We start from the raw sequence: 22970 nt of genomic DNA, 5'->3' as shown, positions 1-22970 counted from the left end.
ACTTCAGCTATAATGAGCAAGCATGTGTCTATGCACAGAAAAGGAAGCCCGATCAAAGCCTGAGTCCTCCAAGCATCCTGGCAGTGGAAAGCAAACCTGAAAAGCGACAGGGTGGTATCCTAGGGGTTTTGGTCCTGCTAGACCATCTGGATCAAGGTGCTAAATCTCTCCGACTCCAATATCCCCATCTGTAAAATGGGTATTATTAAACGTAACCAGTACAGGGTAAGGGTATGAACTTGCATTGATTGTGACAATCACAGTTTGAACAGTGAAATCATCCTGGACAGTGTGGTGTGCACTGGTCTCTGCTTCCAGACTTATGGAAATTCCATGACGATATAAGCCACACATTTAATGAAATAAAAGATAACAACATGGTTGAGTGTGGTGGCTCACGTCGTTAATCTCAGAACTCAGGAGGCAGAGGCAGGTGGATCCCCTAGTCTGAAGCCAGCCTGCTCTACAAAGTGAGTTCTAGGACAGCCAGGGTCACACAGAGAAATTCTGTCTCAAAAAATATATATTATAATATAATAAAACATATCAATAAGCCAGCTGGAGTGGTTCATACCTACCATCTTAGCATCTAAGAGGCAGGAGGATCAAGAATTCATGGTCATCTTCAAATACACAGAGACCAGTCTGGGCTACTTGAGAGTCTGTCTCAAAACTCAAAAAGCAACATTTCAAGAAATTCATAGCTACATACTTAACACGAAGGGCCATGTGCAAGATACTTCAGGGGGAATCACCCGACTGAACATTCACAAGGCTGTGACTGTCTCCCCGTTTTATATAAGCAGAGTCTAAGGACAGACAGTTAAAGAACTTCTCTGTGCCAGGGTCACGTGGGGACCTGCACAACCAGTTTTACACCCAAGATGTCTACCTCCAGGGTCTAGATACATTTTTAAATGTTCATTATTCTTATTTTATGTGTATGGGTGTTTGTCTGCATGTATGTCTGTGGGGTAACTATGTCTGATGCCTAGGGGGGGCCAGAAGCATGTCAGATCCCCGGGCTGGTTGTGAGCTGCTAAGTGGGTGCTGGGAACAGAACCCAGGTCCTCTGGAAGGGCAGTCAGTGCTCTGAACCTCTGAGCCATCTTAATCACCTTACAGCATGAACACAACAGTGGAAAATGAACCAAGAACTGGATCAGGGATGTGACTCTGTGACTGAGCGCTGCCTTGTTCGGTAAGACCCTGGGTTCCTTCCCAGTGTGGAAAAGAAGATACCAGAACACCATGCCAGGGGCCAAGTGAGGACCATGGAGAAGACAGGACTCGGAGAAAGGCAACATCCTAACATCCTGGAGTGTCTGGCTGGGGGTGGGGGTGGGGCTGGATGGGCTACCACGTGCTCATTATTCTGCGTGCAGAGTACCAGTGCTGCAGGAAGCAGTCTGTCTGTAAATATTTGTGGGAGGGAAGGGAAATTGTTATTGTATTCATTAGCCAAAAGCTGGACTCATTGTCTCCAAGAATGAAAATAGCTAAGATAAAGCTGAAGTCGCGGTGGGGATGGGGTGGGATGGGGTGGGGGTGAGATGGGGGTGGGAAGGTTGTGCAAAGGCACAGGCCTGCGATCCCAGCTCCAGAGAATCAGAAGTTCAAAGTCATACTCTGTTGTGTTACAAGCTGGAGGCCAGCCTGGGCTACATGAGACTGTCTCAGGAGTTGAAGAGAGGTCTTTCCTAGGGCCATCCCCTTCCTAATGTGGGCTGATGGCATGGCGCGCACTGGACCTCAGGCACAGCTGTGTATGTATGGTTTTTATATAACCCCTCCCCCACTGCACAGTCGGTGTCCTAGAGAGCAGGGGACTTTACCTTCTTCGGCGTCATTCCTCAGTGAGGCTTCCAGCAACGCTACACTGGCCTCGAAGGACACCTTCTTGCGACGTCCACCCGTGCTGCGCTTCCGCTCATGCTTGCGCTTGCGATGAAGCAGGTCCTGCTCGTACTGTGCCCACTTCTTCAGCTGCTGAGCCCGGCGCTTCTGGGCTGCGCGCAGGCGCTCCAGCGTAGGCACCTTCTCCAGCAGCTGCAGCTCTGTGAGCAGGTCCACGTGGCTGGCCATGGCCCCGCGCCTGCCCTTGCTCTGCCTGGGGCTAGCGCGGTGAGCCCGGGGCCAGGGGAGCACAGGGGCTCCCAAGGGGCTGGAGCCTCATGGTGGGGCCTGCAGCAGGGAGACAGACACAGAGATGGACTGGTCAGGCCCGACGACGACACACACACACATCGCTGAGTATACAAAGTCACCTGACCTCCCGCAACCGAGTTCAAAGCTCCTTTGAGGTTCTCTATTTGTGCCAAAAGCAAAAGGGCAGATTCTTAGAGTGGAGTCCCAGCAAGGCCTGGCCCTGCTGCGAGCTGAGCCAGTGGTGGCCACTCACATTGAATTAATTACAGTAAATAAAGTTCAATCTCACTGACACATCCAAGTGCAGACTTCCTAGTGGTTTCTATGTTGAATACCCAGATAGAAGCCATCCCATTATTCCAGAAAGTTCTGTTGCATGATAGCGCTTGCTCGCTGATGTGTTAGAATGGTGGGCCGCGTCTCAACAGCACACAAGGCCGAGGCAGTTCCACGTGACCGAGGTTTTATTGAGAGAGTGAGAGAGACAAGGTAGCAGCAGAAAGGGAGGAGGGGGAGAGAGTACGGGAGGAGCGTTCTCCTTATTTATATGGAAAATGATGTAAGGCAGGTAAAAAGGTGGGAGGTGAGCCAAGTGGATGCTGGGAAGATGGTGCCTGTTGACTTGGCAACCAGTCTGCAGGTCGCAGGTCCCGCTGTCACCTATGTGATGTCATAGGTTTGGGAGGTCCTGATGCCAACACTCACCACTCAAGCCATAGTTCGCTAACAAGAGCCTGATCTTGGCAGCGTTATTGTACAAAGGAATCCTACTTTGAAATAAGTTATGTGACACTGGAACCAAAGGGCATTCTTGGAGCTCAGGACACCGTGGGGACTGGCGAACCCAGGAAACCCCAGGTTGAACGGTGTGGAAAAAGAAGACTTTGGGCTGGGAATAGGGTTCTGCAGGTAGAGCACTTGGCTGGCAGGAATCAAGTCGGGATTCCATCCCCAGCACCACATAAATAGGGTGTGGAAGTGAATGCCTGTGATCCCAGCCCTGTGGAAGTAAAGGCAGGAGGATGAAAAGTTTAGGGTCATCCTTGGCTACATTGTGAGGTTGAGGCTAGTCTCAACCACATGAGACCCAGCCTAAAAAAAAAAAAAAAAAGAGCAACAACTAGAAGCCAAATCATCTCACACACGGCGCCAGGCACTTCAGCTTCTGTTATTTTGCTCACTGTGGTGCACACTGTAACGAGGATGGACACGAGGACGTAAGTAAGGTGTAGCTGCCATGGTTCTCAAAGATCGGCCTGGGCACCTCGTGGGTTTCCACGAAGTCAAAACTCTTAGTCAACCTTTTCCATTCACGTGTGACCCTGGTGTGCAAGGGTCCCCAAGATGTCCAGCAGGAGACGTGTGCCAGATTAGCACAGACATGCTGTAACACTCACGTGTAAAGCCCAACACAGAGATGTGCAAAGTGTAAACAGCATATCTCTCTCTCTCTCTCTCTCTCTCTCTCTCTCTCTCTCTCTCTCTCACTCACTATTTTTGGTTGGTTTAGGACAGTTACTCTTTTTTTCATCAAAATGTCCAACATGGTTATAACACATGATAGGTTTATATATTTTTTACATTTTATTTTATTTGTGTGTGTGTGTGTGTGCACAGCACCATGATGTACATACATGTGGAGGTCAAAGGATAACCTGCAAGAGTCGGTGTCTTTCTTTCCATCATGAGGACTCTAGGGATCAGCCCCAGGTCATCAGGCTTGGTGGCAAATTTACCAACTGAGCCACCTTGCCAGCCCTCAGTTTGGAACTGGGAGGCTGTCTCATAAAATTTAAAATATTAAAAAATAAACAGTTTGCATAAACAAAAGGTTTTTAGGATCCTGAGTTTCAAGGATTAAAGTGCTCCCAAACCCCAAAGTTTGCTAACCACTGAACCTGGAAACATTTGGCTGAAGTCCCTCCCCCTCCCCTCCCCAACCTCCACCTCCACCAGAGCACAGGCCTTGGAGAGCCTTCCAAAGAAAACAACACAATCTGCCTCCAATCGAGGTTGTAGCCAACTGGGCCATCAGCACAGACCTGGGGGTTCTCCAAGGCAAAGGAACGAGGTCTTTGGACAATCACTTGAAGCCTCTTGAAAACTAAATTCCTATCTGCAAAATACTCCATCCCCTCCCCGAATTCCAGGGTAGTCAAGAGATCAAGGAGCTGGCCACGGTTGTCCATCTACTACCAGAGAATGGAACTCGGGAGGAAGAAAAGATGGAGGCATAAAGGCAGAACTCCCTCGGCCCACCAGGCGAGGCTGCCTCAGGCTGCGGGGAGACACGGAAAGATGGGCGTGTCCACATTTGTGGGATGCAAAACTGCCACCTTCTCAGGAATCAGATGAGAGGAGCTTGAATTTTTAACTTTGAGAACAATGACATGACCCTCAACTGCAATCCATACTTTCCAGTGTTACAGATTCACCAGTGCATACCACCACAGTAAAACACCAACAGCTCCTCAGCTATACGCACCCCTCTCGGGAACCCCCCAACATCTCTCCTAAGTGCTCCAAAACCCACTGACATCCTAGCCCGTGGCACCAATCTATTGCCTGCCTCTAGGAGTAGGAAGCGAGTAACATCTGATGGTTGGCTGTTTTCACCCCACATCACTCCTTTTAGGGTCACCCAAACTATTACACACATCAATAGTTCGTTCTTCTATTACTATCTAGTATTTCACTGCACATTAATTTGTTTCCCCATCCAGACACTGGAAAAGATCTGGGTTGTGGTGTCCAGTTTGTGGCTATTAGATTCATGGGCAGGTTTTTGTGAAGGCCTTTCCCTTGGGCGAATGCCCTCATTCTGCAATCGCCAGGGGCCCTGGTAATCGCCCCAGTTAGTTTTAGAGAAATTGCCACTGTCCTCTCCAGAGAGCTTCAGCATGAATGAGCAGGGCTCCCCAGCAGCTCTCAGAGTTGTCCCTGCTCTCTATTTCAGCTGCTGAGATAGCTACTGCGGCTGGGGTTTTTGAGCATATGGGATTGAAAGGAATACACCAACACACAGTGTCATGGTGACATCGGGCCCTACGAGCTGGAGGGCCAGATGCTAATTTTGCCTCTCTTTCTTCAAGTGAACACCTGCCCGGAGGACTAGCATGATTCAGAGATGGAAGGAGAACCAGCTCTGCCTTCTGGGAGGTTCCACACATTCTCACAGCCACTTAAAGAAGAAGACACCACCAGTGCTGCCTCCCAGATAAAGAAAACAGAAAGATGAAGCCATTTAACAAATATCACACAGCTAGAAAATAGAGGATCCATGGTCTAGGGATGTACCTCGGTTGTTGGCCTGCTTCCTAACACACATAAAGCCCTGGGAACAGGGCTGCCCAGACCAAAGAGATCAGGGAAGTTTGAGGTCTGTGAGATGCACTTTCTGACTACAGGCCAGACTTAACCAGCAAACCTCCTTTGGTCTATTCATGTTTATCATTGTATTTGGGTTTAGCCCATGCCATCCTCAACATCTCAGTTAACTGTTCATATTTAATACTTGGGAGTTTTATATCTAATATCAGACTTTTAGCTTTTAGAACACTTAAACATCTGGCCATGTGGACTTACACAGCAGCCACTAAAAAGTGCAGAGAAAATCTGTGCCCTTTAATGAAACACATACCTTCTAATTTACCCCAGTCCCTACCACCGTCCTATCCCACCTGACCTCATGTTAACTGTCCCGATCACTAGCTCCTATAGTCACTGAGTCTGAAGCCTTGTGTTAGGACACAGCCTTGTGTTTGGACACAGCAGCCTCCAAACATCAGAGACCTACTCAGCACAGAAAAGGGAAGGCCATCTTGGAATCTCCACAACCCTCACCAGGCTGCAGCTGTTTACACCTCAAGGCATAAACAGGCCTGCAGCACTGTCCAGCAAACACTCAGCAAAGGTGTATAGGATTCTAGGGACTGAAAAGAGACAGCACACTTACACTTATGTCACTCCCTGAAGGAGAGCTTCCACCCGTGTTGAACTCTCCTAAGCATTCTGTTGGTGTCTTACAGCGATATAACTTTACACACATCCACTTCTTCATTATCAACACTGATCACACCCTGGGTAGGGGAGCCCCAAAACATGCCAACTGAAGTAAGAATAAGCCATGTCATGCAACTGCATGTAAAAATGCCTTCCTCTTCTCAAACACCTTCCAAACTGGGTATAGAAGCACATGCCTGTGATACAGCACCCAAGAGGCTGAGACAGGATGGCCCCAGTGAGTCTGAGACCAGCCTGGGCTATACAGTGAGTTCCAAGATAGCCTGGGTTAATAGTATGAGACTGTGTCTCAAAAAAATAATAATAATAAAAGTAAAAAAAAAAAAAAGAAACCTTCCTCAACCAGGAGTTCTAAACATAGAAAGAGACCAGAACCAATGAAAGCCACTCTTTTATATATTTAATACACACTAATAAAAACTATTGAAACCAAACCTGGTAGTATAGGCCTGTAATCTCCTCTCCCCTGCCCTCCCTCTCCTTTTCTCTCCACAGGAGCCTGAGATGGGAGAACAGCAAGTTCAATACCAGCCTGAAAAACTTTGCAAGACTCTGTTTCAAAAAAAAAAAAGAAAGAAAAAGAAAAATCTGGAGGCACAGTTCACCGTGCTTGCAGCACGGGCCTGCAGACAGCAGAATACAGCCTTTCCATGCTTTTTAAAAAAAAATCTTCAAAGGTTTCTGAAGAAAAAAAAAAGCATCAGTATGATGCTCATAGGTGGTAGCCTCTTTAGAGCCATGCCAGTCAGTCCCCCTGAGGTTCCCGGCCTGGGGAGGGGGACAGCGATAGTATTTAAGAAGAAATGTAAAAGCATCGCTTGGTTTGGTGGCTGTGTTCACAGCTACTGTTTATTTATGGAGGTGACATGAAATTTCCTATTTTTTTTTATATAACTTCATTTCAATCTACAACTAGTGGCTTGATAGTAAAGCAAAATGAAATAGTGTCAGAATTCAGTGTTGGCAGGATATGTAAGTCACTGACATTTGGGGAAGCCGCCTCACAACGACAACTGGTTCTCATGACAACCGTCTTAGAGGAGAACGACTCACATGGGTTTGGGGGGCGTGTTCTGTGGTTTAGTTTTAGTGTGGGGGGGGAACCCAAGGCCTTCCATATGCTCTCTGCCGCTGAGTTGCAGTCTCGGTCCTAGAAGCACCCATACGAACCCAGCAAATACCTTTCAAGCATTTGCCACACACCAGGACTGTGCTAAGGGATGAGGATAATAGCTGGTGAAAGACAGACATGGTCCCTGTCTCCCTGATGTATGGCAAACGGGCAAGGGAGCATAGAATGAGCAGCAGCGGTGCCAGGGCCTGACTCCTCTCATGATGCTCTCTCTACAAGCTCCAGACAGTCAGAACGTGTTTACTGTATTGCCCTCTTTGCTCTGGGCCAAGAATTTAAGGACAGTCGACCAGCCCCCTGGAGAAAGCTAGGGACAGCATCTCCCAAGAGCAGTAAAAGGGGCCAGGGCATATTTTCTGTGACTTTGCCCCTCCCACCTTACCCCTTGGGTTCCCTTGCAGCAGGGCCCCAGGACAGTTCCCTCCTGACTGCTAGTTTTCAGGTGACCTAGTTTCCCCCAATAGACCCACACACCTCCTCCACCCCCATTCGAGAAAACCCTGCTCAGGCTAATTAAAGAATTGCCTGGTGCAGGCCAACAGCAGCCAGGCAGCCACACTCCCTGCGGCCTCCCGCCCCCCACTCCCCACCCTCCACCCCCCCCCCAAGGACTCTGGCCTGGGTGCTGGGAGATCCCAGGAATTCAGGACTCCATTGAGCTTGGAGGTGGCTTCAAGAGACTCTTGCATCCCAGTCCATACTTGGACAGTGGAAACAGAGCAAGGTATCTATCTGGCCCTGGGAAAACAACAATCTCAGTATTTTAAGGAGACCAGGCTTCGAGGTAAATCAGTGGAATGGCAATATTTTAAGCTTGGTGCATGATGAAAGTATCAATGAACCATCACACAGGCCTGTGAGACCTCAGCTCATAAAGGGACTGGGCTGGGGGTATGATATGGGGGTCTGCACAGGCAATGAGGTCATCAGGAAGTGTGTGCGAGTGTGAGAAAACTGAGTCCAGGGGAAGTAGGGTGGGGTACTGACTTTTCCAAACATCTGGGCCACATACCAAAATAGCTCAATTGTGACCAACAGGAAGTTTAAGGCCAAGGCATTGGGCCCTGGGAGAAGCGGGAACAGGCCACCAAGGTGTCGTCACCTTACTCCCCATCCCCCAGGCTGGCAGAGTTTTAACTTGGTTCTTCTCCATGCACACACTCATCCTTGCTGCCTTGAGGAGAAGGGACCAGGGTGCGCATCTGGGCACCATGAGATTGGCCCTTAAGGGGAAGAGTCCTCAGTGGAAGCGGAGCCATGGGATAGCAGGAGGCACAACAGATCAAAGGCTGTTGGTGGGGTTGCTCCTGCTACTGAGTGTACTCCTGTAGAAGAGCACAGTAATGGGAGGTCTCAGAACTCCTTCATTATCCTGAGCCCTGATTGGTCAGAGGTCTTGGTAAGGGCCTGAGCCCAGACAGGGATTCATTCTAGGGTAGGCCTATGCCTTAAGTTGGCCCAACCAGAAGCTTTCTCTTCCCTCTGTCTGAGGAGCCAGAAGACTGAAGTGAAGGTGCTCTGAAGGCAGTCTCTACATGCAGCCAATGCTTGGGTGGTACAGAAGATGAATGAAGGGGTCCTTTGAACAATGAGACGCTGGACTCCAGCCAGCCAAACCAACACACCTCATATATTATATAACCCAGTTCCTTATAGCCCAGAATATCTTAATGTGTGGCAAGAATGCTTTTAAAGATGCAGGTCTAGGGACCCCAGGAAGGGTCGTGGCCTCTTGCAGAAGACTATTATCAATATGCGGGCTTTCCCCTACAAAGGCCCTTACAGACTCAACAGGTCTAAGTGGAAGGCCAGCCTTGAGGAAGGGAAGAAGGTCAAGGCTGGGTTCCAACAGCATTCATGTGTGTTGACTCTGGAGAAAGGACACATACATGCACATGCACACGCACACATGCACACGCGCACACACACACACAAACACAGGAGAGAGCAGTTGATTGACACATCTTTGGAATCAAGCCTACCAGTTTGAGAAAAACAACACGAGGGAAGGTGAATTTGAATTGAAGAGACTGTCGAACATGAGTCAGAGAGAGAGAGTTTTTCAAAGTTCACACTGTTAAAATGTTCGGCTTTTTCTCCTGGTTCCTCGGCTATTCTTCTCGGCGGTCTTGGCAGGCGCCGCTGGAGGAAGGGCCACGAGTGCTTTTCTCCTCGTGTTTCCTGTGCCACTGAGCATGAGGGGAAAAAGAAAACAAAACAAACAGCCCGGGCGGGCGGTGGTGGGGCAGACGGTGCCTCCTCCCTCCCAGCTCTCACTCAGGACCTGCTTCTTCACTAAAGGGATGCACACCCCCGCCCTCCCACAGTACAGCTGCATAACATCACCCTCGAGAGCTCGAGATGCTCCATGCATGAGCAAGGAGACTTGCTCCAGATATCCGAATTAGCAATCCCCTCTGTCCCTCCGGCCCCATCGTCAGGGGACTCGGTGCACTGACTGTCCTACTCCTGCAAGAATGACCCCTTTAGACTCTGGGCACAGTCACCATACTCAGGCCTCCTGGTTCTAACCTGATGGAGGACCAGGGTCCCCAAGGAACTGCTCCTCAACTCTACTTCTCCCAGACATGTCACTTCATTCAGATCTCTTAATGGTGACCCTGAAGCTCATTTACAGCATTTCAAATTTATAAAGAAGAGAGGCAGAATTCATAATTCACCAGAATAAAGAGTGACCAGATAACCCATGGCCTGGGCTCTCTCTGGAGATGAATCATGGTCAGCTCTGGGGCACCAATGACATTTCCTTGGACTAGTTGAGGACACTGGTTGCTTTAGCCTCAGGTAGAGTCAGACTTGTGGGCAGGTAATATAGGGATGCTGTCAGCCAGGCCCGAGGAAAAAAAACCTTCTAAGGCAAAATCAGAGGCCAGCCCTAGAACAATGTCGGGGTCCCCCTCCCCAATACTCAATAACCACCCATCAGGCTGCAAAGAGACAAGGGCCAGCGGTGTGGTAGACAGTTTCCCAGGAGCCCCAATCCTGACTGGGCTGGGAAAGCATCCAAGAGAATAAGGGTTTTGCTGAGCATGTCTGGAGCCCGCATCTGACAACACAACCTGTCAAGCCCATTCCAAGCAGATGATGGGTTGATGTTTGGGGTTGGCTCTGCATGTAAAGGTGAGATGGCCTCCTTAGGCTTCCAAGAGATGGATTTCAAAGGGGTCGATGGTTCAGTGGACACAGGAAGCCCATGAACACATCAGTCATCCACACTGAGCCTCCTGTTAGACACGTGAACCCAGAGAAGCCAGACTACTTGTAGGTAAGAATGCCAGTGTGGGGAGGGGCCCAGGGGACACACACAAAGGACAGGGACATGCAGACCTGATATAATATCTGTAAACGTCCCATGTGGTCCCATCAATCACAGTCACTGGTTTCCCAAAGAAGCTTATATAACAGATAGGTAGAGGGAAATGGGAGTCATATTACGAACACAGTTCCTCCAAGATTGGGGGTGTGGAACCCCCACCCCCATCCCCTGTGCAGAAACAGAAAAAAAAAAAAAACAACTTCCTCCAAAGCCGGAGGATCATTTTCAAAGCAGGCCACCTGCGGTCACAGAATACCCTCCTAGATCACAGGTCATTAAACAAGGGACAGCTGTTGGGAGTGTCGAACTCATCCCCTCTGGACCCCTCCCTGCCATCTGACATTCTTGATCAAGCGTTCCTCCCTTGTACCAACTCTTAGGTTGCTGGAGTCCATTTGGGGCAGTATGAGGAGAGAGAGATTATCAATGGGAAGGGATCAACAATGTCTACTAGGGCCAAAGAAGAAAGCAGGGACTATGAACACACCAACTGCAATTCTGGTCTACAGCATGCTTGCCTAAACTTAGATTTCAGGGTCTGCCTTTTGCCCCCTTGATTAAGATTCTAGTCCTCAATGTGGGGATATGGCTTAGTGAGTAAAACTCTCTGCTCAAACATGAGGAGCAGTGTTCTGATCCCTAGAACTTACACAAACAGTGCTCTGGAGGGGCAGCCAGGGGCTCCCTAGATCAGATTGCGTAGATGAACTGGAAAGCTCGAAGTTCAAGTGAGAGGCCCTGTCTCAGTATATACGATAGAAAGTAATAGAGGAAGACACCCAACATCAGCCTTGTAATGGCTGCTTTTGGGTGTCAACTTGACACAAGCTAGAGTCATCAGACAGGAAGGAGCCTCCATTGAGGAAATGCCTCCATGAGAACCAGTTGTAAGACATTTTCTCAATTAGTGATCAATAGAGACGGACCCAGCCCACTGTGGGTGGTGCTATCCCTGGACAGGGTTCTGGGTTCTATAAGAAAGCAGGCTGAGCAAGCCATGAGAAGCAGACCAGTAAGAACCCCCACCCTCACCCCCACCCCCATGGCCTCTGCATCAGCTCCTGCCTTCAGGTTCCTGCCCTGCTTGAGTGCCTTGACCTGACATCCTCCAATGATGGACCATGATCTGGAAGTATAAACTGGATAAATCCTTTCCTTCCCAACTTGATTTTTGATCATGGTATTTTCATCATAGCAACAGAAACTCTAACCAAGACAAACCGCTAGCTTCTACATGTGCCCACATACACATTAACACACACACATACACACATGTAAAGCCAGTTTAATCTTCTAGTCTTAGAGATCTATAATGTTATCAACCCAGATAGAAGAACCTCTAGGATCCGGATTCCAGGACACTATTTGAACAACACATGATGGCTATCATTTCAGAGATGGACAAGATCCTAAGCTGCTCTTGTGGATAGAATGACCTCGGCTCCATCCTGCTAAGAAGCTGAGGGCCAGGATCTAGAAACTGACATCCCGAACCACCTACAGGAAGATGGCAACATGTCCAGCTAGCTGCCCCCTCTCCTCAGACTGTCCTTGAAGCACAGAAACACAGCATGTTGTGGAGGGTCCATTTTTAAAGGACCCTCAGCTGAGGCCCTGCCACCAACTGACATCCCTCTCAATCCAGAGATCACCTGCTTGTCCATACCCAGTACTGTGACATGCACAGCCTTCCTAACAAAGAGAAAACACTGTGATCCAATCCCTAGCAAGACTCCTGGAACACAGTCTTGGAGAGCTGACATCCCTATACCCACACCCCACCCACACCCCTTCCTTCCCCCCTGTAGCCAGGGGCAGGCTTAGCCAGTTGCGAAGTTGCTGAGATGAGGATTTTTACAAGACTTCTCATATGAACTATTTGTTGCGGTGTGTGAAATGATGCTGAGAAGCAGTTAAGTCTGGGGATGGTCCTGCCTGGAGGACAGGATGAGAGAGGGAGGAGCCAAAGTGACTCAGAATTGATGGCAGCTCTCTGCCAGTCAGTGGCAGATCTGGGAATCCAAATGCAAAATTTGTGCACGAAAAACAACAGCAGGAGAGACTCCCAAAGCACCCTAAGTGTTTTTAAAGATCTTCCACGTGAAGTGCAAGATTTCAGAGTCTGCAGCATTCGCAGAGAGACAACTAAGAAGACATATTGGTTCAAGTGAGCAGACAGACCAATTCACAAGAGAGAAAACTGTCAAGGCACACAGCAAAACACACGCTTAGCTGAGCTAAAGGGAAGCCTTTCAGGGCCCTGTTATCTGTGCCCATGAAATGAACCCACAGTGAGAGAATGCCAAGAAACAGCAGCAGCTCCTCCAATTAGCACCCCTTCCCCCACCAAGGTCCACTGGAACACCTCTTGGGAATACTGCATTAGTTCTGAAGATCTAGGTATTGTCTTCATTCCAAAGAGGAGAAGACTAGGCTGAGGTTATAGCTCAGTTGGGAGCGTCCTTGCCTAGCATTCACAAGGCCCTGAGTTCAATCCCCAGCACCTCATAAACTAAGTCTGGTGTTAAACATCTGCAACCCTAGCATACTGGAGGGAGAAGCAGATGGATTTGGAGTTCAAAACCATCCTTGGCTACATATCAACTTGGAGACCAGCTTGAGCGATACGAGACTGTCGCAAAACAAAACAAAAACAGAAGGCAGACTCGGAAAGGTTAGGACGCTTGTAAATAGAGCTAGGTCCCAGCATTTCCGTCTTGGCATCTCTTCTTTCTCAACCTGCCATTTGTTTGATGGGCCAGTGCCTACGCCATTCGTTTGGTATGCTTAATATCTCCCCTACTCGAGAAGAAAAGGAAAAAAAAAAACTCAGGCAAAGATGAGCTCAGAAGCCTGACTGATGCAGGAAGAGTTCTTGTTTTGATTATTGGTTTTTATTCTGTTCTGGTTGTTTTTTTTTTTTTTTCATTTTGTTTTGTTTTGAGTCAAACTCTCATGTAGTCCAGGCTAACGCAGAACTCCGTTTGTAGACAAAGATGAACTTGAGGTCCTGATTCTCCTGCCTCTAGTCCCTGAGTGCTGGGATCTCAGGCCTGAACTGTGATACTTGGTAAAAGAGGGATTCTTAAGGGAAATGAATAAAATCCACATAGAGGTTTTTGTTTGTTTGTTTGTTTGTTTGTTTTTATTTTTTTAAAGCAGATTCAAGTCAGAACTTCACTGATTGTAGGAACAGACTACGTGTATGGGCTTGGGCAGGAAATGGATATACCCATTCCGAACTTCATCTCCTGTCCCCTTGAAAGCTCCATGACCAAATAGTCCCTTTCTAATGAGTGAGTTTTATCCTCATTGCACGCAGAACAACTCCCAGACCAGATTCACAACAGCAACTGTCTGGCCCTCTCTTGCCTGGGACATAAAATAGGAAGTCTCCAGACCCTCCCCAGTTTGATAATTTTTTTTTCTCCTCAAATGCAGGTTTTGAAGTTTCCCGGTACTGCGGTACTGCACCAGTGACCTCCTGGGTTATGGTGCAAGGATGCATGCTGTGTTTCAGTCACTCCCCTGTGATCTGCAGCCAGAGTTCCTCCCTTTGATTCCCTCCTGGGTGTGCAGAACTCGAGCAGACCCGGCTTCCCTATTCCCTTTGAACCTGAAAGTCCCAATGCAGGAAGCCGTGTTACTATAGCAATAGAATTCAGCTTCCTGCATCAAAACCCCAGGCTCACTCTATTAACCATGGTGCTTTGCACTCAGATGTCTGGGACGCTCTCATTTCCTCTCAAATGATAGCTTCTCTCTAGCTCAAATCCCAGGTCATTAGCAAGTCACTAGTTTGGACAGGTTCTTTTTTGCGGAGTGTAGGTGTGTGTGTGTGTGTGTGTGTGTGTGTGTGTGTGTGTGTGTGTATGACTATGTACTGAGTATGTGTGTATGTGTGTGTGACTATGTATTGAGGTTAACCTTGAACTCTTAGTTCTCCTATTTCAACCTGGGTCCTGGGGCTATAGGGGTGCACTCCTATGCATGGTGTGGCTTCTAAGCCCACATGGGAGAAGGTCAGAGGTCACAGGGCTGATGTCTGGCATCTTCCTCCATCACTATCCACCGTGTTAATGAGACTCGGTCTTTCGATGGGCCTGAAATTCACTGGCTAGACTGGCTGGGCTAAAGCGGTGAATTCCAGGAGTCCACCTGCCTTTGACTTCCCAGCAGTGGGGCTACAGGTGTGTGTGCTACCCTGACTTTCACACTTCAGAGTCTCATGCTTGTGTGCAAGCACTTTACTAAAGGCTCCATCTCCTTGACCCTAAACTTGGGGTTTTCCTCTGGCTACTCACTTCTGCTTTCAGCGTAAAGCCTTACTTAGTCAGCTGATGAGTGTGTATTGTCCCTGCTGTACCGGAAGCGGGAAGGTGGGTGGTTCTGAGGACTCCTGAATGGACAGCGCTGCTGTTCAGCAGCATTCCACAGCTAGCAAGGGCAGAGTGTTCCTGCCGGACCAACCTTCCAGCCTACATACAACTGTGGGCTCTAGACACCGTCCATACTCCTTCCAAAGAAGGCAGAAAACACCAAGAATCAGGCAAAACCTGGAAGGGACTCAGCATTTAAAGGAATGGGAGGGAACTTCCCTCCATCAGACCTGTGTGTGGTGGCTAATCTTTGGGTAAAGATTTCTCTCTCGTGACTTGAGAGGGCAAAATTCAGTCCGTGTCAGCTTGAAGTGAAGGAAGGTATCCCTCCCTCCCTCCCTCCCTCCCTCCCTAAAAGATAAAGCTACAGGACAGTAGCCTAAACGCTACGTAGTATTTTCATGGCCTCACATTGCAGTAGCACACACCTGGAGAAGGAAGCAGGAGTTCAAGGCCATTCTCAGCTCATAGTGATTTGAAGCCAGTCAAGGCTACATTATATTCAGTCAAAATAGAAAGGGGGTGGGGAGAGAAAGGGGGTGGGAAGAGAAACGGGATGGGAGGCTGTGCCCAGCGCTGCCTGACTGGCACACGCCATGCAAAGATGCCAAGCAGTGCAAATCAGGCTCAAAGAAGTGACGAGATCCCAGCTGGTGCCTACTGTGCTGGCTCTTTTTATGTCAACTTGACACGGGCTAGAGTCATTGGAGATAAAAGAGCCTCAATTCAGAAAATGTCTCCATTAAGACTGGGCCCTAGGCAAGCCTTAGAGCATCTTCTTAATTGGTGATTGATATGGGAAAGCTCAGCCCAGTGTGAGAAGGCCATTCCTGGGCTGGTGGTCCAGGGATTTCTAAGAAAGCGGGATGTTAGGAGCAGGCCAGTAAGCAGCCCTCTTCCATGGCCTCTGCATCAGCTCCTGCCTCCAGGTACCTACCCTGTTTGAGTGACTGCCTTCACTTCCCTCAATGGATGGTGACTCGGGTTATGTAAGCCAAATAAACTCTTTCCTCCCCGAGTTGCTTTTGGTCACCATGTTTGATCACAGCAGTGGCTGTCCTGACTAAGGCACCCGACCAGGGGATGCTGTTTGGAGCTGGAGGTTGGGTGGTCCAGAAGGCAGTTATCTAAAATCTTTCATTTCTGAGAAACACAGTAGAATCCAGGCTCTCTTCAAATCTTTACAACACTCAGGATGCAAGCTAAAATGACTATAAAAGGGCTAGAGAGTTGACTCAGCTGTTAATTGCATCTGCTGTTCTTCCAGAAGACCCAGGTTTGGTTCCCAGCATCCACATGGAGACTCACGGCCACATCAACAATAGTTCCAGGGGCGCTGACACCCTCTCTGGTCTCTGTGGACAACAGGCATGTACACGGTACACATATGTACATGCAAACAGAACCCTCATATACATAAAATAATTTTTTTTCTGAGACAGAATCTTACTATATAGCTCGGGCTGGCCTGGAATTCGCTTCACTAACCACATGGGCCTTACACTCACAGAGATCCACCTACCTCTGTTTCCCAAGGGCTTGAGTAAAGGCATGTACCAGCACACCTTGCCAAAAAACTCTTTAAAAATAAATAAAAATAAAGTAAAACTATTATAAAAAATTAAAAATTGTTTAAAAAAAAAAACCTAGGAAAATATAACCCAAACTTAAGAGAAAAAAGCAATTAATGGTGCTTTCTCAAAATAAAACAAACGCCGAAATCAACAGGATTCGGAATCTTAAAGCAAACACGCCAGCTTTGCTCAAGGATGTAAAAGAAGTTAACGCTTGTAATGAACAAACAGATGAGAAATCTTAGGTATGCTAAGTAGGCAATGGTAGCGCATGCCTGACATTCTGGTACTCAGGAGGCAGAAGCAGGATTTTGAGTTAAAGATCATTCTGGGTTAGATAATGAGGCCCTGCCTCAAGAGAGAAAAAAAAAAAAAGAGGGGGGAGGGGAGGGATGGTGATGAAAAACCCAACACATCTAAGCTACCCAGCTCCATTGTCCTTCGCAGTCTCAGGAGCTGTGTTCTCGCTAAGGACAATTACACGGCTCTGGTATTTAACTATCTTTTCCATTGTCTCCCTAATGCCTGGATCTAGGCAAGCTTTGAAGAGCAAAACTACAGCATAACCCCCAATCCAGATCAGCTCTGGTAGTATCCAGGCACGTTACTAGTTACCTATGGTCTCCCCATCTCTCTCAGGCCTTAAATAGAAAGAGGTTCAAGTCTTCCCAGGCCTCTTCCCAGAGCTCCAATGTGCCAGCTCAGCCTCCAGAGCCATCCTGGTGAGCCATGTGTCCCCTGCCCCAAAGCACACACCTGAACAATACCTTCCTTAGCAAAATGCCCTCCTCTGTGGAACACCAGGCCGGGTCCTTAATGAATGCCTACCACAGACATTTATGCAGCCCTTCCTTGTTCCCATTGACACCTCCCAAGAGAGAGCACCAAAACCCACAGGGATGACCACCAAGACCAGCAGTGGCTCCGTGTGGATTCTCATGTCCTGACTGGGATACACAGTGGTCCAGACACCTTAAAACTACCCAGCATTATCCTATAAATGTGGGTAAGCACACTGCTTAATCTGGCAATTTCATCCCTAGAATAGACTCAGTAGAAGGCAGTTGCTAAAGAGCATACACACACACACACACACCAGCCTTTTGATTTTATTTTTTAAAGATTTATTTATTTAATTTATATGAGTACACTGTCACTGTCTTCAGACACACCAGAAGAGGGCATCGGATCCCATTACAGATGGTTGTGAGCCACCATGTGGTTGCTGGGAATTGAACTCAGGACCTTTAGAAGAGCAGTCAGTGCTCTTACCTGCTGAGCCTCTTAACTCCAGCCCCGATTTTATTTTATTTTATTTTATTTTATTTTATTTTATTTTATTCTTAAGAAACCCAACAAGGCAGCTCAATGGGTAAAGGCACTTGCCACACAAGCCTGGTGACCCGAGTCCAATCTCTGAAGCCACTCCACAAAGTTGCATGCATTTCTGCACTGCTTCTCTTCATAATAAGTCACTACAACTTTAAGAAGAACACCGATGTACAAGAGAGCCACCGTGGCATGCTCTACTTTGATGGCTCTGAGATACAGCCAGGAGTTGATATGTTTAAAAGTTCCCCCAGGTGGGTGTGCTGTGCCTCCAAGAGCCACCACTACAGCAGGCCTTGGCAACCCTCCCTGTTGTTTCTTGGAGCAGCAAGCGCTCCTTCCACAGAAGGTCCAAAGCAAGATGCTGCTGCGGAAGACGAGGCACACCAAGAGGATGCTAATACACCCAACACAGAAAACAGACTCCATGACGAGATGATGCCTTTGTCCATTGGAATTAACTGGGACTACACTCCTCATGCCAAGCAGAGTGCTTTATCTACCCTACCAGACACAGTGGCCTCAGGAAATGTACTCTAGACCTTCTTTGTGTGTGTGTGTGTGTGTGTGTGTGTGTGTGTGTGTGTGTGATGGTGGGGTATGTGCATGCATGCAAGAACACCCAACCATGGATGCCAGGAGACACGGGAGTAGCCTGCTTTTTCACTGTCCTCCATACTCACTTGAGACAGGCTCTCTGTCTCCAAAAGCTGATCCAAAAGCTAGGCTGGTCCCAGCAAGTGCCAACAATCCTGCCTTTGCCTCCCACAGTACTGGGCTTACAAGTGTGCAGAGCCAGGCCTCGCTAGGAATTCAAACACAAGACCTTATTCTTGCAGTCAAAACTCTTACCACTGTGCCATCTTCCTCTTACCACTGTGCCATCTTCCCAGCCTTTGTATCCATTCATTCATTCATTCATTTTTATTTATTTGTGTGACACATGGTCTCACTATTTAGGCCGACTTGGCCTGAAACTTGCCAGGTGTAACAGGCTGGCCTCAAAGCCATACTTGCCTGTCTGCGTTACCAAGTGCTAACATCAAAGGCGTGTGTCGCCTCTCCAAGCCAAAACCTTCCTTCATAACCACTGCTCAAGCTGCTTCTGCAGTCAGGGCTTGGCTGCAGAACTTTACAGAACCAGGACCTCATTCTCCGAGCCACTGCGCTCTACAGTGAGCGCTGCGTGATGGGCCAGGTAACGTCACAGACCAGCAAGTGGGCGCTCTCTACAATGCCTTTCAGTTAACATCCTCAACTGCTCCTCGCCTCGAGCTGTGGCAACTGAGTAAATAGACCCCTGGAAATACTTAATGCCCCGCACAGGCTTGGCTGCCTGTGACTGCTGAGGCCCCCATGTAAATTGGCCTTTTCTCGTTGCATTAGGAGGCCCCCCTCAGCAAACCACAGGGAGAACTCTAGTGTTCACTTCCTTATTGAAAACTGCTCTGTGCATCTGACTCACCACAGCCAAGCATACTGCCCACATCCAATCTTTGTGACCTCCAATAGTATGAGTTTTGAAATAAGCCCTGGGGTCCCTTGATCTCTGTCTTTCTGGACTAGCAAATGGCTCCTCCCACATGGGAGGGATCAGAAATCATTGCCGGCTACTGATTTACCTGAGGGGGGTCTGCAAAACCTTTCTCCAATGAAGCCCATCAGTATCCTTGGAAACCACCATAAAGCCTAGTTTCAAACGACCTTTCCTAACTTCCAGCTCCCTCCGCTGCTCCTGAGGTAGCTGGGTCATTTTTTCTGATTCTCATCAAGATCTCCCCCTACACACTCTCTCTCTTCCCCCTCCCCACACCACACCCCTATGGGGTGTAAGACAGAATCTTGGTAGGTAGCCCAGGCTGGCCTTGAACTCACGATCCTTTTGAAGTGCCAGGATTATACGGGCACAGACCACCACTATGGGTGACTTCAAGCTGTTTTCTTCTGAGACTGTCAACCACCTCACCCCAGGATACAGTCCTTGTTGTTTCTGATGAGCTCATGGTGCCGACCGTGAAGCTAGGTTTGATCAGTAGCAACTGGCTTAGACACGCACCCCCGGGGTATGACCTGAACTACACTGTTTCGCTCTTGCTTTATCCAACGACTTGTCTGCCAACCCTAGGAGATGAGATCAACCTAAGGGTGGATGCCGGCTTAATTTAATTTTATATTTAATGAGAAGTGTAAGGCCAAGCGGAATGGAGCTCCTGAGTATTGAACAATCTTTATAAAGGCACCATCGAATGGTCAAAAAAGCTGATTTACTGCAAAACCAGGCTCAGGCTATTTTACAGGTTGAGCGACCAAATATCCAAAATCCAAAATGCTCCAGGAGCCAAAGCCTTTTTAGATCTGCCGTGAAGGCATAAAGGGATAGTTTCACCCTGACCCATGGCAGACCACAATTAAACCCAGAACACTACACAGTATGATAATAAATCACCTTCAGGCTTGTAGACAGTGTATATTTAAAAGAACAAACAAATATGAAGCCAGGCAAGATGGCACAGGCCTGTCCTCCCAACTACTCAGGAGGCTGAAGCAAAGGAAGTTTAAAGTCATCCAGGCTACTTAAACCCTGTCTCAAAATAAAAATCTTAAAAGGGGGTACTCAGGGGCTAAGGATGACTTAGACAGTAAAGTGCTTGCTGCCCAATCACAAGGACCTGAGTTCGATCCCCAGCCCCCGTGTAAAAGCTGACATGGTGATATGGGCCTATAACCCTAACATGAGGAGGCAGAAACAAGAGGATCCCCACGGCTGACACAGCTGGTGAGCCCCAGCTGAGTGACAGACCTTGTCACAAAAGTAGGGTAAAGAGTGACTGGGAACCAACATGCTGGACGTTGACGTCACTGTTGCTTCCTCACACATGTGCAGACACACACGCACACAGACACACACAGGGGGTGGGTTATATTGCAGTAGTAAAGTACTGGCCTATGATCATGAGCCCTAGATTCACTCCCAGTACAGAGAAAGAAGGAGAAGAGAGAGGCGGAGGGGAAGCCAGGAAGATGAGAAAGAAGAGGAGACGACAAATGAATTCTTGTTTGGACTTGGGTCCCATCTGTGAGGCATGTTACTGTGTATCTGAAAATATTCCAAAATCGGAGCGAGGTGGGGAGTTGGGGAGGAGATGCAAAACACTTCTGACCCCGAGCACCCCGATATAGGCTCCTCAGTCTGTACCCATCAAGAAGTAAAGTGCTTAACGTTGGTGTGGAAGAAAGCAGGGGCAGCTTCCACACCAGAGAAAGCAAGTCATGGAGAGCTGACCCAATTCAAACTGCAACCACATTTGCTTATGGGTGAGCTCAGAGTGGTGCACACAGATAAAAATCTGTAGAAACCAAGATGGCACATTATGCTCTCTCTGCAAGAAGCGGCTTTTAAAGATATGCATGTATTCGTGTCTGTCGCAGTGTGTGAATGTATGCTGAGTGTGTGCCACGCACGTGTGTGTGGGTGCCTAGGGGAGCCAGAGTATCTAGTTCCCTGGAGCTGGAAGGTGTGAGCCACCATATGGAAGCTAGGACTCAAACCCAGGTCCTGAAGAGCAGTAGGCATTATGACCCACTGAGCTGTCTCTCCAGTCCCTAAAAGGAACAACAGAATAAATGAGGGTGGGTTTTTATCAATGGGATTCCACATAACCTTAAAGACCCAGATATATACATATGTGTTGACATGTGCTCAGACAAGCTAGAGGAACATCTCAGAGGAGAGTGGCTTAGACGTGTGAAGAAGAAGAAAAAAAGATAAACATGTAAATGAGATGAGTTTGGGTCTGCACCAAAAATGCGCAGAAAGACATGCTAGGTGCCCAAGGATTCCTTCTGGAGAAGGGGATGAGAGTCCATGGAAAATTTTCCACATCTCTGTACTGTTGGAGTTTTATGATGTGTTTGTATCCTTTTTATAATAAAAAGCAATAAAACAGCATAAAACAGCAATAAGAAAAAGAAGCTTAATATTATAGGTCAACGGAAAAAAAGAAATGAAATGTTGTTGAAAATCATTCTTATTTCATGATAAGACAAGAGGCTGCATCCATCACATGACATTAGCTCTCTGTCCTGTCCATAAGACAACTGACGATGTTAGTAATTCTAGAGCGTAACCAAGAAGGGCCGAGGTGCTGAAGACAGTGACCATTGCCATGTGTTCCTATTTCTTACAATTGGATGACAAGAAACAGAGCCATCTCTGTCGGAAACACTGAACTGAGAGCTCACCGGGCTGCCTCAAACACTGGGGCCTCACCAATTCAAGAAGCAGTGGCTAACAGATGCTAAAGGAAGCCATGATTATCTGCCACCCAGTGAAGAACATGTATAGCCCAACCCCTGAGACTTAACGACACAACACTCTGCCTTCAGTCTCTCTGCTCTAGAGCCACCCGAGATGCACAGAAGCCCATGTCAACAGCAAGATGGCAAGAATAGCTTATCTCTATCCATACATGTTGTTGCTTTGCAGACTCGGTACTGAACCATCTACATCACATAGTATCGCTGTGCCTTCCTTACACATAGGGAAACTGAGGCTCAGCTATCCAAGACAAACCAGTAACATGCTCAAGACTGCAGTAGGTGGTAGAGGCAGGTGTACCACCTAAAGCCAGCCAAGGTCACTGCCAGCCTCCCCTGTCTGAAGGAAAGACCAGAGGACACTCACCCAGGAGTGGGAAGTCCCCTTGGAGAGAAGAAAGCATTTTTGCAAAACAAAAGCCAGAGGAGGAGGGGGGCTCAATGGCTCCAGTATTTGCCACACAAGTGTGAGAAACATAGTTTGGATCCCTAGAACCCATAGAAAAATGAGCATTGGTGTTGAGTGTCTGAAATCCCAGCAAACCTGCCCAGAGATAAGAGGCAGACAAGAAAACCCTCAGAGGCTCCCCAGCCAGCTAGCCTGGAGCATACCCTGGCAAGAAACACGAGATCCAGTCTCCCACAAGGTAGAGGGTGAGAACCAACACCCGAGGTGCTCAGATCTCCACTCTCTCTCTCTCTCTCTCTCTCTCTCTCTCTCTCTCTCTCTC

General features: G+C 48.1%; 1 protein-coding gene across 3 annotated transcripts in view; it reads right to left on the bottom strand.

Annotated features, from left to right (window-relative positions):
- Ppp1r16b (protein phosphatase 1 regulatory subunit 16B) overlaps positions 1-22970 on the bottom strand; it is a 96977-nt gene that overhangs the window by 66553 nt on the left and 7454 nt on the right. For all 3 annotated transcript variants that reach the window (XM_021156241.1, XM_021156242.2, XM_029471081.1), the window contains exon 2: positions 1836-2184. In XM_021156241.1, coding sequence (XP_021011900.1) covers positions 1836-2085 — 250 coding nt within the window. In that variant the 5' untranslated portion in view covers positions 2086-2184. The remainder of the gene's footprint in view (positions 1-1835; positions 2185-22970) is intronic.

This window comes from Mus caroli, chromosome 2 (assembly GCF_900094665.2).
Source record: "Mus caroli chromosome 2, CAROLI_EIJ_v1.1, whole genome shotgun sequence".
In the NCBI taxonomy this organism is placed as follows: Eukaryota; Metazoa; Chordata; class Mammalia; order Rodentia; family Muridae; genus Mus; species Mus caroli.
The sequence above is the reverse complement of the archived record's forward strand: the minus strand, read 5'-3'. Positions and strand labels throughout refer to the sequence as shown.